Genomic DNA, 14,553 nt, shown 5'->3' with positions numbered 1-14,553 from the left:
ATTAATTCTGAAGTATTTGCTGAACCATGAATAAATATGTCTCTTGCGCCCGGCTGCTAAATACATGATTTGGATGTTGCTACTTTGAAAAGTTACTGCTGAATTGGTTCATTGAAAATAAGATGCCTGAACCCATACACTGTTTGGTGCGAAAAAGAAACCATCAGAAGCAAATCAGAGTGGCATCGAAATGTCTAGGATTTTGGATTGATTTTGTGTTAATCTATGAGCTGCATATTTGTAATGTGATAAAAAGGTTAAACTTGATGTATATATGAAGCATAACCTTTACGATCCATTCTAGGAAAACAAAAACTTGTAATGTAACCTTTTGATGCTATTCTTAATAATGGGCATGATGTGTTCCAAAATGCTGTGTAAACACACATGCAGACTTTGTATGTATTGTCTCACTACCTTTGCAGATTAGTTCTTCTGCACTGATGCATATTATGCAGAATTAGTGGGATTTCATTTGGCTTTAGTTTGTCCCAAATTAATCCCCATCTACGCTCCAAATTAATTGAAAGGCCTGTTAATTTAGTATGAGCGTACAAACAGCTGTGGGTTATAGAAATATTTTGGGGTGTGAAAGTAATTTGGGGAAGTGCAATGGACAAATTCCACTGCTTTTAAAAATGTACCGATGACATTCAGAGAGGCGGTCTGTGCCGGCCTTGATGTAATGAACCCTAAATTGTATTCATACATTTTACTTCCCCATTTCATTCATCTGCTGATGTAATTTATCTTATTTTATTGGTTCTCACGGAATTGTCTGTTCTTGTTTTATTTGTGTGCTTGTAGGGAGGTGTTGTGCGTCATTTTTGCTTTATTCCATTGTTTGCCCACCCCGCTTGTATACTGGTTTTAAATTACCTGTCATATTAGTTGTTCTATTTTAGTTTGTTCTTTCTAGTACATTCTTTGTGTTTGTATCTTGCCGAATCCACTCGAGATTTATTTGTCTAAAGGGGTTTTCTCCTGAACCAGGTGTCTGAATACATTAAAAAAATATACCCGGTTAACTGTGGACAGTGTGGCTGCTATAGTCAATCTGTGCTGGTCATGTGTCTCGCACATGAATGTGTTGTCGTCTTGGGTGACACTTTACACTCAACTGGTTATGAGCATCACCAGTTCCATGGCCTGTAAAATGATTGCCTCTATTTTGTGTACTCTACCAGTTCTCCAGATATGAGAGGATCAAAGCGATTTCAGGAACCAGACAGGCATTTGATGAATTATATATGCTGTTTAAAAATCCATGCTATTCAAGCTTCTCTTTATTCCTTTAGTCAGTTGTGCGCTTGTGGGTTCTGCGAATGTAGATTCATGAATCCAGATGTAAAATAAGGTCTTTACAAAGGTTCAGGGTTTTTATTAAATGTAATGACTTCATTTTTATTTCATTTATTTTTTTGCCGTGGGTTTAACAGAAACCACCGTCTCGCTGGATAAACAGAAATGTTTCATCTCAGTTGCTGAAAGCTCCCAGGCATTTTCTAGTTTGAGCAAAGCCGTCCTGAAACATTGAAGCATTTAAGGCGATGTGCTCCTGTTTTAAATGCATTGGAAATGAAAGCCTTCAGTGGGGGGGTCGAGGTAAAGGGCCAGGTTTACAAAGGTGGCTGAAAGGTTAGGGCACAGTGCTACAGAGTAACTTTTTAGGAAACTTTCTCCTCTACAGGTCATACTTGTATAACAGCAGATTGATAACTGTCTTTGTAGCAGGACATCTTTTAATTTGTTTTAAATTATGATGAAAATGCAGAGAGGGTGCAGTATGTTGTGCATGCATGCTCGACAGGGGATTTTTGTGATTTTTAGAGAGTTATGAATATGTAACCATCTAAGTAACCATGGCAGCCCTGTTTAGTGGAATAAGAGATCCAAGTAAACTGTAGTGGAACTATGTGAGGTCATTGGGGAAGCAGTGGGGTCCCTGTGAGGTCACTGGGGAGTCACTGGGGAAGAAGTGGGGTCCCTGTGAGGTCACTGAGGAAGCAGTGGGTTCCCTGTGAGGTCACTGAGGAAGCAGTGGGTTCCCTGTGAGGTCACTGGGGAAGCAGTGGGTTCCCTGTGAGGTCACTGGGGAAGCAGTGGGTTCCCTGTGAGGTCACTGGGGAAGCAGTGGGCTCCCTGTGAGGTCACCGGGGAAACAGTGGGTTCCCTGTGAGGTCATAAGCAAGTTGTCGACTACTCTTGGTCTCTGGACTAAAAACCCCTTTAAGCAGGAGAATAATATTTGAGCCAGCAGTAGAGTTAGAACCCTGTACTCTGTATAGTGCCTGTCTCTGTAGTAGTAATGTGAGCAGGTGTGCGTCTCTGTGCAGGTGCGCTCCGCGCCGTCACCATGGCTGCGGACATGGGCTCCCCGCCGCGGTTCTTCCACATGCCGCGGTTCCAGCACCAGGCCCCGCGGCAGCTCTTCTACAAGCGGCCCGACTTCGCCCAACAGCAGGCCATGCAGCAGCTCACCTTCGACGGCAAGCGCATGAGGAAGGCCGTCAACCGCAAGACCATCGACTACAACCCCTCCGTCATCCGCTACCTGGAGGTGAATGTCCGCGTTTATATAGCGCCTTCATCCAATGCGCTGTACAATCGATGCGTCTCATTCAGCCATTCGCACACACTTATGCACCGACAGCGATTGGCTGTTATGCAAGGCACCAACCAGCTCGTCAGGAGCAATTGGGGATTAGGTGTCTTGCTCATTGTCCTCATTCTGTGCATTTATGCGGAACCAAGAGCCAAAAAGCAGGGGGGAAATGCATTGCATTCCATGAATGCATATATTGCAAAGTGTTTTGTTCTTTTCTTCATTTTTTATTTTTTCATTTTTTTTGTTTACAGCAGGCGATGACCCAGACATGAACCACAACACAATAATCACTACTGTTTACTTTGAGCCAATCATCTTTCCTTGTCTGACATTTGTGTTGTTTAGTGATCATAATATTTATACAGACAATGGGAGAATTGAAAGAAGTTCAGAGTTCACACAGGCTTTTGATTAGATTCGTACTATAGTTTCACGTGCTACACAAGCAACTTTTCACCATCTCATAGCGCATACCCACATGTGAGTGTGACTTGTTGAGTCATTCTCATTCTCTGGTGTTTGTCTCCACCCTCAGAACCGGTTGTGGCAACGAGATCATCGTGACTTTCGAGCCATACAGCCAGACGCCGGCTGCTACAATGATGTAAGTCCAGAGAAATGTATTCAGAAAATACATACAATTATCGTGTTTGTGTCTGTTGTGTGTCTCTGTGTATGTATTTGTGTATGGTTGTGAATGTCTCTCAGTATTAAATCACTCCTTTCTGTTCTCTTCCTCCAGCTGGTTCCTCCAATGGGGATGCTGTACAATCCCATGAACGCCGTCACCACCAAGTTTGTCAGAACATCCACTAACAAAGTCAAATGCCCTGTCTTTGTAGTCAGGGTGAGTTCTCCTCCCGTGTTTACTTTTGATTTAACCGTGTCCAACCATCCTCGCAGCTGAACAGGAGTTGTTAGAACCGTTATTGAGAACTTGTTGCTTATTGTTTTAAATGCATTAAAATCCATATGGACTTTAGTTAGCTAGTTAAGGTATTTGACCACTTTACTTTGTAACATGATTTGTAACTAATGTTGACCTGGTGTTTTTTCTCTCCTCTCTCGCAACAATCGTAGTGGACACCAGAAGGAAGGCGTTTGGTGACCGGCGCTTCTAGTGGGGAGTTTACCCTGTGGAATGGACTCACTTTCAATTTTGAAACTATTCTTCAGGTATGCAGAAAAGGCCATTCAAGGCCTTGAAGTAATTGACAGTCCTGCTGTGATTTCATGTTTAAAGAAATTCACCAGTGGCTTAACATCCCAGAATCCTTTGCATGATCGAGTGCTGAATCTGGCGCAGACGCATGCACCAAAGGCAAAAGGCATCCATGCTAGGCATTAACCACCAAACAAATACCTCCTCATTGATGTGTGTGCGCGTGTTTGGTGTATGTATTTTAAGGCGGCCGTTCGCTCTCCCCCGCAGGCCCACGACAGCCCGGTGCGAGCCATGACCTGGTCCCACAACGACATGTGGATGCTGACTGCCGACCACGGGGGCTACGTCAAGTACTGGCAGTCCAACATGAACAACGTGAAGATGTTCCAGGCTCACAAGGAGGCGATTAGAGAGGCCAGGTCTATTCCCAATCTACCGTTTTCTGTAGTTAACGCCACCCTGTCAGTGTTCCCGGGGCGCTGCACTGTTCTGCTGTTGTTCTTGACCACTGCTTTGCACCGAGATGTACATGACGTGTGTAGTTCACGCCGTTGCTTTCCTTCATTTGGGCCTGTGCTTTCTCAGAGTTGTGTACTGTGCTCTTTCTCGAATACGCATTGCCATGTACCCATGGGTTTTACTGTCTTCCACGGTTTTTTAAATAAAGTGTTACTCATAAATATATGTAGGCACATTAGAAAATTTTGGCTGAGTGGATGTACCAACCTCCGGGGAGAACAGGGCGCTGGTTTTATATTGAGGGTTTGGTCGGGGACAGTCCCCCATTGCACTCCACGGTCCACAACATGTTTCGGGACAGGAATAAAGATACCTTGCGATCCACGCCATTTTGAATTAAGAGTTAAGTGTCACAATGTTGTTCTTTAAAACCAGACACAACATGGGTACGCTTAGACTACTGAATAAAGCTCTCCAAGCCTTGCACACATCTTGCACTCCCCACTCCCTGTGTGTTGTGCTCCCATTGGTGAAGCTGTGTCATGTGATTGTACCACCTGACTGGGCTCCTCCCCTCTGCTGTGAGTTGGTTGGGTGGAGGCGTGGCACCAGGAAGGCAGAGGGGAGTTTGAGCACGGATAATTGTGGCACCCTTGCACACCTGTCAATGGCAAAAGCTTTTTAATTTGAAAAGTGGAGTTACCTGAAGATTTTTCTAAATAAATTAATAAATAAAGAACCAATCAGGGAAGACCAATCATGGGAAGAGTATATGCTGTATTGTTTACCTTGTTCAAAAGGACAGAAACCAGTGTTATTGCAGCCATATCTTGAAATACTTGCTATGCCTGGTATTTGTACTTACCCCATTTAAAGTTAATGCAGTCCTAACAGAGACCATTTGACATCGGAAAATTTTAATGGATTTGTTTTTTTTTAATGGTCTATACGTAGGCCCTCCGGGTTTCAATTTCTTCCGGTTACGTCCATTTTTATGACATTTTGTTTTTATCGACATTAATGTAATGTGTAAACGTTTGGAAGTAGAGTTGTAACCTAGTTCCAATTCAGAATTAGAACAATTGTTGAATTATGCATGTTAATTTCAAGACTGAAGAAGCCACAAAGCCCCCTATGTACCTGTCCATTCATTGCACATTTTACTAGAGCACACAATCATCTCAGTCTGTAACTCGCCCTGTCAGTGAATAGCTTGACTCACAAAACCATCCAATATCGTCTTCTTTTTTGACTGCCCATCCTCTGATGAACCAGTCATCTTCACTATGGACTGCCACTACACGCTAATCCACAGTTAGCAAAATGGCTTTTTATTAAGATAATATTCAAGTCTTTTTTTGTTTTGGATTCATACCACGAGGAACAAAATAGATTTTACAATGAAATGTACAGTATTTACATTCAAAATGGCTGCAAATGGTGTAGGGTCCTGCTGTGCATTTTCAGTGACCACTTCCCCAACCTGACCTTCCAGTCCCTCCCAGTCCCTCCCAGTCCCTCCAAGTCTTCTGCAGTTATTTCTTTTTTTTTAGGTTGTGTAAAATGTCTCCTGCCAATTAGGATTTTGTCATTGCTCAGAACCCTGCCCATTACTTAACCCAACCCATTTTATTTGCCATCGCATTTAATGCCTGAAGGGAAGTTTTTTTTTTTTTTTTTTTTTTTTTTTTTAAAAACCACATCGTTGCATCTTGTCTATTGTGATAGATGAATATATAGTGCAGTCTAAGTATTTGGACAGTGACACTTCTATTGTTTTCGCTTTCTACTATAAACGGCTCAAATCGTACAATCACTAAGTGCAGACTTTCAGCTTTAATTAAAGTTTTTTGTGTTAAGTTTCATCATTAGTTCATGCATAAAAGAGCTAGAGTTCTACACGTAGAGAGATGTCTAGAGTTCTAGACTAGAGAGGTCTAGAGAGATTCTAGGAGTGTCATCTGCATTTGGGAGTCTGTCGTTTTCTCTCAGCATGAGGACCAGAGAAGTGTCAATGCCAGTAAAGCAGGTCATCATTAGGCTGAAAAAGAAAAAAATCAATCGGAGACGCATCCAAAAAATAACTGTTTGGTATTTATAAGAAGCAAGAACTGGTGAGCTTTGCAATGCAAACAACTTGGTAGACCATGGAAGGCCAGTGTAGTGGATGAAAGAAGAATCCTTTGGTCAAGAGAAATCCCTTTGTAACTTTTCAACAGATCAAGAACACTGCGGTATGTAGGCGTAGATGTGTGAAAGATTTTTGACAAGAGAAATGTATGGCAGCAAGAGATCCAAAAAGATCCAAACCCTTACCAAGACTCAAGAATAGAATGGCCAGGTTACAGTTTGCCAAAATGTACATTAATAGACCTGTAGGGTTCTGAGTCAAAGTGTTGTGGACAGATCAACCTGTACCAGAGTGATGGAAGGAGGAAAGTGTGGAGAGAAAGGAACAACTCATGATCCAAAGCATGCCACCTCGTCTGTCAAACACGGTGGAGGTAGTGTTGTGGCTTGGGCATTGGGAACTGGCTCACTGGCATTGATGTCACTGCTGAGAGCAGCAGCAGGATGAATGCTGAAGTTCAGAAACATCTCAGATCCGAGCGAATGCATCAAAACTGACTGGACGATGCTTCATCGTGCAGCAGGTCAGTGATCCAAACCAGAAAAGTGGAATGTTCTTGACAGGCCAAGTGAATCACGTGACCTCAAACTGATTGAGCATGTATTTCACTTGCTGAAGACAGATTGAAGGCAAATAGCCCCCCAAACAAGCACGACTTGAAGAGGGCTGCAGTACAGGCCTGGCAGAGCATCTCCAGGGAAGATACCCAGTGTCTGGTGATGTCTATGGGTTGTCGACTTCCCTGTCATTGATTGCAAAGAACAAAAAAAAAAAAAAAAAGTGTCAGTGTCCAAATACTTACGAACTGCACTGTAAGTATGAACGCCTCTATTCTGTGCACCGACGGCCAAGCTTTTATTTTTATTGATTAAATTTTCAATTTTTTCCTTCAGTTTCCCCCCACTCCCAGTTTGGTAAATTCACCGTTTAGCCCCCAGTAGCCTTTAAGCCATTGAATCCTTCCAGCCTGCTGAAGACACGCTCCCCCCTACAGTATTTGTGCATGATTTTATGTCTGTAAAGAACGTCACGTCACTGGACACAGTAGCAGGGTTGCAGGAGGAGCACTGTGGGGATTTATACTCCCCTTTGACACATGGTGAAGGAGCCTCTCTGGTTCTGGCTCTGCCATTGGGTGGCGTGGGGCTGTGATACACGCCCCCGTCTTGAATTCTGAGGCCTTGCGGGGTCCTGCCATGTTGATTCTCTCCCCCTGCTGTGTCTCTAGTTTCTCACCCACGGATAATAAATTTGCCACTTGCTCCGATGATGGAACCGTCCGCATCTGGGACTTTCTTCGGTGCCACGAAGAGAGGATACTCCGAGGTATGTCCGTCACACGTGCACACTGTTAACTCTGTGTGTATGTGTGTGTACACGCACACACACAAACCTACACTCATGCCAAACTCAGCAAAAACACAAAAATGCTCTACATGTGTATACGTGCGCACACACACACACACACACACACAATGTCAATGATCAATGGCCTTCTCCAGGTTTTAGCCAGTTTTGTCATGACTATTTTCCGTTGCACTGTACTTGTAGAACTGTATAATTAGTTTTTTCACAGTATGATAAAACTATTTTCTTGCAATAGTGTTTTCATTTCACCTTTAGATTCAACCGGTGTCAGATTAAATTAGCCTGTGCAAGGAACAATTATCTCATGGCTCAGAGCTGAAGTTAACATTTAGGTGATAATTAAAGGTCCCTGCCTAATTTAATCTAAATAAAGCACTTGTACTACATCGTTTGGCTTGGCTGGCTTTCAGTCTTTAAAAACATGGCTCATGGCTAGTCAGCTAACTAGCTTGGTGGATAATTTGTCCAGCTTGCGGACAACCCAACAAACTTATAACAGTATCAACCCGTATGATAGAAGTATGTTAGTCAGCCTAGCTCAAGCTCCAGCATCAGAGGGTTATTTTTTTGAGAGGCAGAGAGGTGTGTGCGTGCGTGTCTGTTATATAGCGCCATTGCTGTCAATTACCAATCGTGATTGTTACATCAGCATTTGAATGTTCAGTTGAGAACATTCTATCACATTAATCTTACCCCTTTGTGTTTGTGTAATTTTTACCAGTATGGAAATCGTTATTGACAATAATTGTGCTGTCTAATATAAACTTGAGAAATCTCTGTCTAAATATTCCATGCCTCTGCTACGAAGCTACTTATGGTACTAACTTCCTGAATACAGTTCGGAATAATTTCCACGGTAATCGCATGATGGAAAATTCATAAAGGTCGAGTGACCACCTCCAGCATAGCTGTTTGACAGTTCACTAATGGTTCATAAAAGCAGTTTCCTCGTTTGACCTGCATGTTGTCATTTTGAGCAGCATGTGTGAAGTAAATTATGTTTATTTAAGGATGAGTTGTAACATTGTACCTTTAAATATTTTTGTGTGTCCTGATCATATAACTTGTTTTGAATTTGAGGTTTCAAATATTTCAAAATAAGAATATGCACACACACACCGTTATGTTCACACGCACACACACCTAATGGACCTGACATCTCTATAACTCAATAAAATCTAAAACCCTCTGGCTGCAGAATTCTACCCTAAGCAGCCCCTCTTCTACAGAGCCATATAAACATGTCCTTGCTAACACTTAGATTTTAGTCTCTGAGTGGTGTGGATATAAGCAAGTAAATAGATCTTCATCTCTAAACACACTGAAGCCCAATTATTGAATGTTTGGCAGGATACAGCACTGCTAAGGTTGATAATGGATAAGAGCGTCTGCCAAATGGCAATAATGTATAAAACTGCCATGTTGTAAAAATCAGGCAATTCATAGGGCCCCCTTGAATCGCATGAGTTTGTGTTTAAGAGAATTCTTTTAAAAACATATATTCTTTTGAAATCAGTGATTTCACAGAAGGAAGTTGTCTACTCTTTCGTAATCAAAATAGTAGTTGCATTTAGCCGTCTGTCTTATCCAGAGCCACTTCCAAAAGTGAAATGCATGAAAATGCTTTTAGCTGCCAGTTCTAGCAAAACCGGAAAACAAGGCAGAGATATGGCTCCTGTCACTAATCCTATTTAAATGTGTGTTTGGTTTTCGTTTCCACTTTCCGGCTAATTTGGTTTAGTTCCCAGCTACATACGAGTTATGTGGAGTCATTCTTGTGTGAAGAAAGACGCACAACACTGCACTTGGTTTTAACAACAGTCTTGTCTTTGCCATTGGCAGGGCTTTAACCCTGGTTTAATGCACATTTTGGCTTGCTGGTTGTGTCTCTGAATTGTCAATCTAATTCTAAGCCACACTTTACCATAAGGTTACATTTAGTTGGCATTAACTCATGCAGTTAATGTGAATTAATTAATGTCCAAATAAGTTAATTTCATGTTTGTTTAATGTTTCTTTAGTTCATGTATTTAATACTAACTAATGTATTGGTTACATGAATATTTATACATTAGCAAATCGTAGGATATACTTATAATTAATTCACCATTAAATACATTGACTGTTTTTTTCATTCCAATATGAATTGGCAATAACTAATGTAGTTTTTAACATTTAATGGTGTACAAGTGGTTAAAGGAAGCTGTACAGATTCCCTTCTCCGTAATGAATGCTAATTCATATAACCTTTTTTAAGCGCTACCGATTCACTTGCACTTAATCTTGGTCTTCAAAGTGTAAGACTGGGGGGGGGGGAGGGCGCGACTGAGGTTATTCATTGTGGAACTTCTCAATCTCATTTTAGTTTACTGGACTAGGTTATGGAGGAGGCCTTGTGACGAGTTGGTACTACGTCTTCGCCAATCAAATTTCATGTGTAGTGCGCACAAGACGAGAGAAGGCCAAAGAAGGGATGTTTTCTGATTGAAAGCCTCCCTCTAGTGCGGTAAATCCAGTTTATGCTTCAGTTCAGGTTTTAAATGCTTTTGTTTTTGTCGGGTCACAAATCTGTGAGCCCAGCTTTTTAGACCACATTTTACACTGAACACATTTAACCTTTTTCTCGCGCATGTTAGTGGAAAATACCTCAAACAACTGAAGCAATTTGTCTCTCGTTTCAAGTGAACATTTAAATGGGTAAAGTATAAAATCATGCAGTTTAGTTGTTATTTAGGCTTGTTTGTGCAGGAAACCCACATCTACAGTCTTGTCTTATTTTAGCTAGTGCAGTAACTTCTGCACTTACGAGTCAGAGAGATCCACCTTTGAGTAACTAGATGCCTGACAGGGTATTGCAAAAAAAAAGAATGGTGTGGGTGGATCAGGTCAGCAGAAATAGGTGTAAATAACTAAATATTCAATGTCTAATAAATGTTTAATAAAAATGACAGTGGCCAAAATGTACAGCTTTCTTTGAGCAATAGAGCACTTGCTAAAAGGGTTATTAGTCTGATGTATATTTGTTGAAATGCACACACTGACATCATTAAATGGCCTTATTGTGGTGATCTCCATTCCTGGTCTGGGAGAGCTGCAGGATCTGCTGGTGTCTTGTTACTCTGAAAGCAGCCCATCACAGATAACTCGCCTCTCCTGGTTTCTTTGGCCGGAATTGGTTGCAGATATTAAGGGGGGAAAAAAGAAATAAAAAATGGCAGATCCTACGGCTCTCCAGGACCGGGAATGAAGATTACTCCACTACTGGTTGCACATGCTATTGTCGGGAGAATTCAGACTTGAGCTAGTGGCAGGCAGGGTCTAATAGTGCGGTTTACAGCATAGGCTAGAGAAAGGCAGGGGACATGCCCTGATATTTTCTGTGTCATTTTTGGTATTATACAAGATGAGGTCCCTCCACAGATTAAAAACTGTCAAATAACTCTGATCACACAGGCTGTGTTGTAATTATTGTTCTTTGTTGCTTAGACCAGGGCTACCCAACCCTGTTCCTGGAGACCTAAGGTTTTGCCACATCTGATTCTACGCATTAGCAGCTCAGTGACATCTCTAGCTGTTGATTGAGGTGTGCTGTGTTCGGGTTGGAGTGGAAACCTACAGGAGAGTGGATCTCCAGGAACAGGGTTGGGCAGTCCTGGCTGAGACGATGTGTTCATCTGTGTCTGGCTTTCGGGGCCGTGCAATGAGCCTTACCCAGACACCAGGCTCCAATGTCTGCAAAACTAGTTCACCGGCTTGACATTTAAAGGAGACTCCATATTTCTAACACTTGCCAACTTTTATTAAAAAAATGTCCTTGATATTATCATATGGTATGAATGATCATAAAAATACATCAGTTTCTGGGTCTCACAAATGCACAAACAAAAGAAAATGGATTTTGCATTTCTCTGGCATAGGTCGGGTTAGGGGACTATCATACACCAGAGTAGGATTTAGTGGCTTTTCATATCTTCTGCCCTACCTCACTGCTGTAAAATTGGTTTTCTTCCTCTGAAAATGAATGTTCCTTTCCTGCTCAAGTTGTAGTCATGTATTAATAGATGTGCTTTTGTTAAATTCTTTTGCAGCATGTGTTCGCTGCTTTTAAGGAACTGTTGGAGAAATTGAAATGATTAATTCGTTTTATTTGTTTATTTAAGTAGTGTTTGGACCAACAGGCAAAAATTAGATTTTGTTCTATTTGGCTTGTTGATTTTGTGTTGTGATAAGACAGACCCACTGGGTTCTGGAAATGTACTGTAAAATACTTATAGCATTTGAGCTAAAAAGATTTTGAATGGAAGACTGCGTTCACCTCAGGCCTCAACTAAATTGAGTTTCATGAATATAAAAGGTAGTTTGGGATTCAGCAGTGCTACAGATGGCCAGCTACACTACAGTGTAACAAAGTACAACTGAATTATTTTCAGTGAATTTGTGGATTTTTATTTTTTTGCTGCTTTCAGAGTATATTTGCAAATGAGAACAAGATTCATGCCATTTAAAATCATATTGCTAAGATTAGACTACATTTACCAAGAAATAGCTAGTTATGACTGAGAACATGAAACGAGAACCGGCTAACTATAAATTTAATGATGAAATCCGTTTGTAATACCAACCCCACAATGTATTGTTTGCAAATATTTTTGCCCCAAATGTAATCCAATCATTCAGACATGCCACCTTCGTGATTCTACTGGTATATGTTTCAAACTGACTTGGATGTTTAATATTTGAGCAAATGCACTCAACCAGTTTGATTAGCTACAGATCAAACTACAGGGGCTGGTGCAATAAAGTCACCAATGACAAACTTTGCTGAAGCAAACAAACCATCGTGTGAGTGTGTGTGAGGCCCGTTTCTGGACACTTGACTTTAACATTTCTATCTCAAACTAAAGATCCTTGACTTTTGTAGATTTGGATGTACAACTGATTGACTCCAACGCACATTGTTCAGTTGGTGTTTTGAATTGTGTGTACAGATGTATGAAGGAATTAAATGTTCAATTAATTTGTTGCACTGAACTAAATAGAAATGTCAGTAAGTTGTTAATGTTTAAGAAGACATTAATTTCGTCAGTAATTAACTTTAATTCTGTAAACAGAAGTGTCCTGCTGTGTGTCGTTTTCTGTGATTCATTATTGTATAATTCTCTTTGGATTGGCATTGAGTGCTTGAAATATGTACAAATTTATCTGTGGCCCATAACCTTAACATTTGGTAAAGGTTTAGTCTTTTGGAAAAATGAATGCCTGAATTTGACGGGGTAGTGAATAAACCGTTTTTCACCCTTTTAAATCTTGAGCTTGCTTGCAGAACTGGCTGACCGAAAAAGTCAGTCTTGATGATGCTTTTGCATGTAACATTTTAAATAAACTTCATTACAATATAATGTTCACGTTGCACCAGAATACTGTTGTAAATTAATGTTTGAGGTTCTAAAACGTTGTGTGGCTTGCAGTAGTTAAGATTTCCAGAATATATACTGATTTACCTTGATAACAAAGAAAAGGACCTAAACAAAAGTTTCTTTGTTTTTTCCTGAGGAACAGTCAGGGAGTATCAAATGCTCCACATTACCCAAAATTCCACCGACATATTCCTCGTATCAGTTTGACCCATTAGGCTGCCAAATACTCATTTTGCATGTCACACTTTTCATCAGGTTATTAACTAGATCCAGAAGGGGGCAATGTAGAGTATTAAAGGAGATGCAAAAAAATGAATACAATTTTGTTGTAAAGGCCTTGAACATCTGTTCTCTTAAAAAGATAAATTGGCAATCATCTACCAAAACAAACTTAGGACTTTTTCTCAGTGATTCAAGTAATTTGCTCATTAATGTAAATGTACACCTCCATCTTGTTGGAAAGGCCTTGAACATCTGTTCATTTAAAAAGAACCAAGCGATTATCTACCAAACTGAAGAACTTTTCTCTGATTCAACTAATTTGTGCAAAAACAGTTTTTAAGCATTATTTAAATGTAGCATGCCATGCTTTTTCTTAAGAATTTTTTGAAGAACAGCATTATATGCAATCATTGCACTGCAAAAAATGAAGTCTTAGGTATTTAGGTTTTATATTATTTATTTTACTTTTTTCTAAATAAAATAAAAATATCGCTAATTTGGGAGTTTTACTCATTTCAAGAATTGCCAGTGGGATGAGAATTTCACTTGTCAAGCAAACAGTATCTTAAAACAAGGTCATATCTTCTACTTGAGAGGAGAAAAATTAGAGTAAGTCTCATTGTAAGACTGAAATACATGTTAAGACGGGCTTTTTTTGCAATGTGCTAATCCGAACTGAGTCAGAATCGGTCTCCACCAGCAACACTGACAAAACTGGTTTAGCCAGTCATTATATATAAACCATCTAAACTGACAACTGATCTCAAATCCCCCGCCCCTCCCCCCCCCCCCCCACTGTCACCAGCTGGGGGTCTCATGTTACCCAAGTTAGCCAGGATTGGTCAGTGTCGATGCCAATCAAAGCAGAATCCATGTAATCATTCTAACCAATGTCAGGCTTACTTGTCCTTACTGGGAGGCGGAGCTCCATGTTACTGTAGATTAGTTCACATGGCGGCTGGTCCACATTGTCACTGTGAATGTACTGGTTCACAGTGATGTGGAAGGGGGAGATTCACGGTTTAGACCACCGCTCTGCTGTATGTGTGTGGTGGCGGTGCAGAGTGGAGAGTGGCCATTTAAACTCCCTGCCTTGCATCCCCCCTGAAGCTCTGCAAGGATATGACTGACTATTTCATTTATATAATCCAGTGGCTACCGTCAGATATAATCCATCACACCA

The 14,553-nt window shown here is 40.9% G+C and overlaps 1 protein-coding gene across 5 annotated transcripts in view; it reads left to right on the top strand.

The window, feature by feature from the left end:
* wdr33 (WD repeat domain 33) overlaps nucleotides 1-14,553 on the top strand; it is a 33,341-nt gene that overhangs the window by 7,620 nt on the left and 11,168 nt on the right. For 3 of the 5 annotated variants that reach the window (XM_061241219.1, XM_061241215.1, XM_061241218.1), the window contains exons 2-7: nucleotides 2,337-2,560; nucleotides 3,144-3,212; nucleotides 3,351-3,455; nucleotides 3,689-3,784; nucleotides 4,041-4,192; nucleotides 7,592-7,689. In XM_061241219.1, coding sequence (XP_061097203.1) covers nucleotides 2,357-2,560; nucleotides 3,144-3,212; nucleotides 3,351-3,455; nucleotides 3,689-3,784; nucleotides 4,041-4,192; nucleotides 7,592-7,689 — 724 coding nt within the window. In that variant the 5' untranslated portion in view covers nucleotides 2,337-2,356. Of the gene's footprint in view, nucleotides 1-2,318; nucleotides 2,561-3,143; nucleotides 3,213-3,350; nucleotides 3,456-3,688; nucleotides 3,785-4,040; nucleotides 4,193-7,591; nucleotides 7,690-14,553 lie in introns of all 5 variants that reach the window. The other 2 variants (XM_061241217.1, XM_061241220.1) reach the window with 1 other exon arrangement.

This window comes from Conger conger, chromosome 5, assembly GCF_963514075.1.
Source record: "Conger conger chromosome 5, fConCon1.1, whole genome shotgun sequence".
NCBI classification, from domain to species: Eukaryota; Metazoa; Chordata; class Actinopteri; order Anguilliformes; family Congridae; genus Conger; species Conger conger.
The sequence above is the reverse complement of the archived record's forward strand: the minus strand, read 5'-3'. Positions and strand labels throughout refer to the sequence as shown.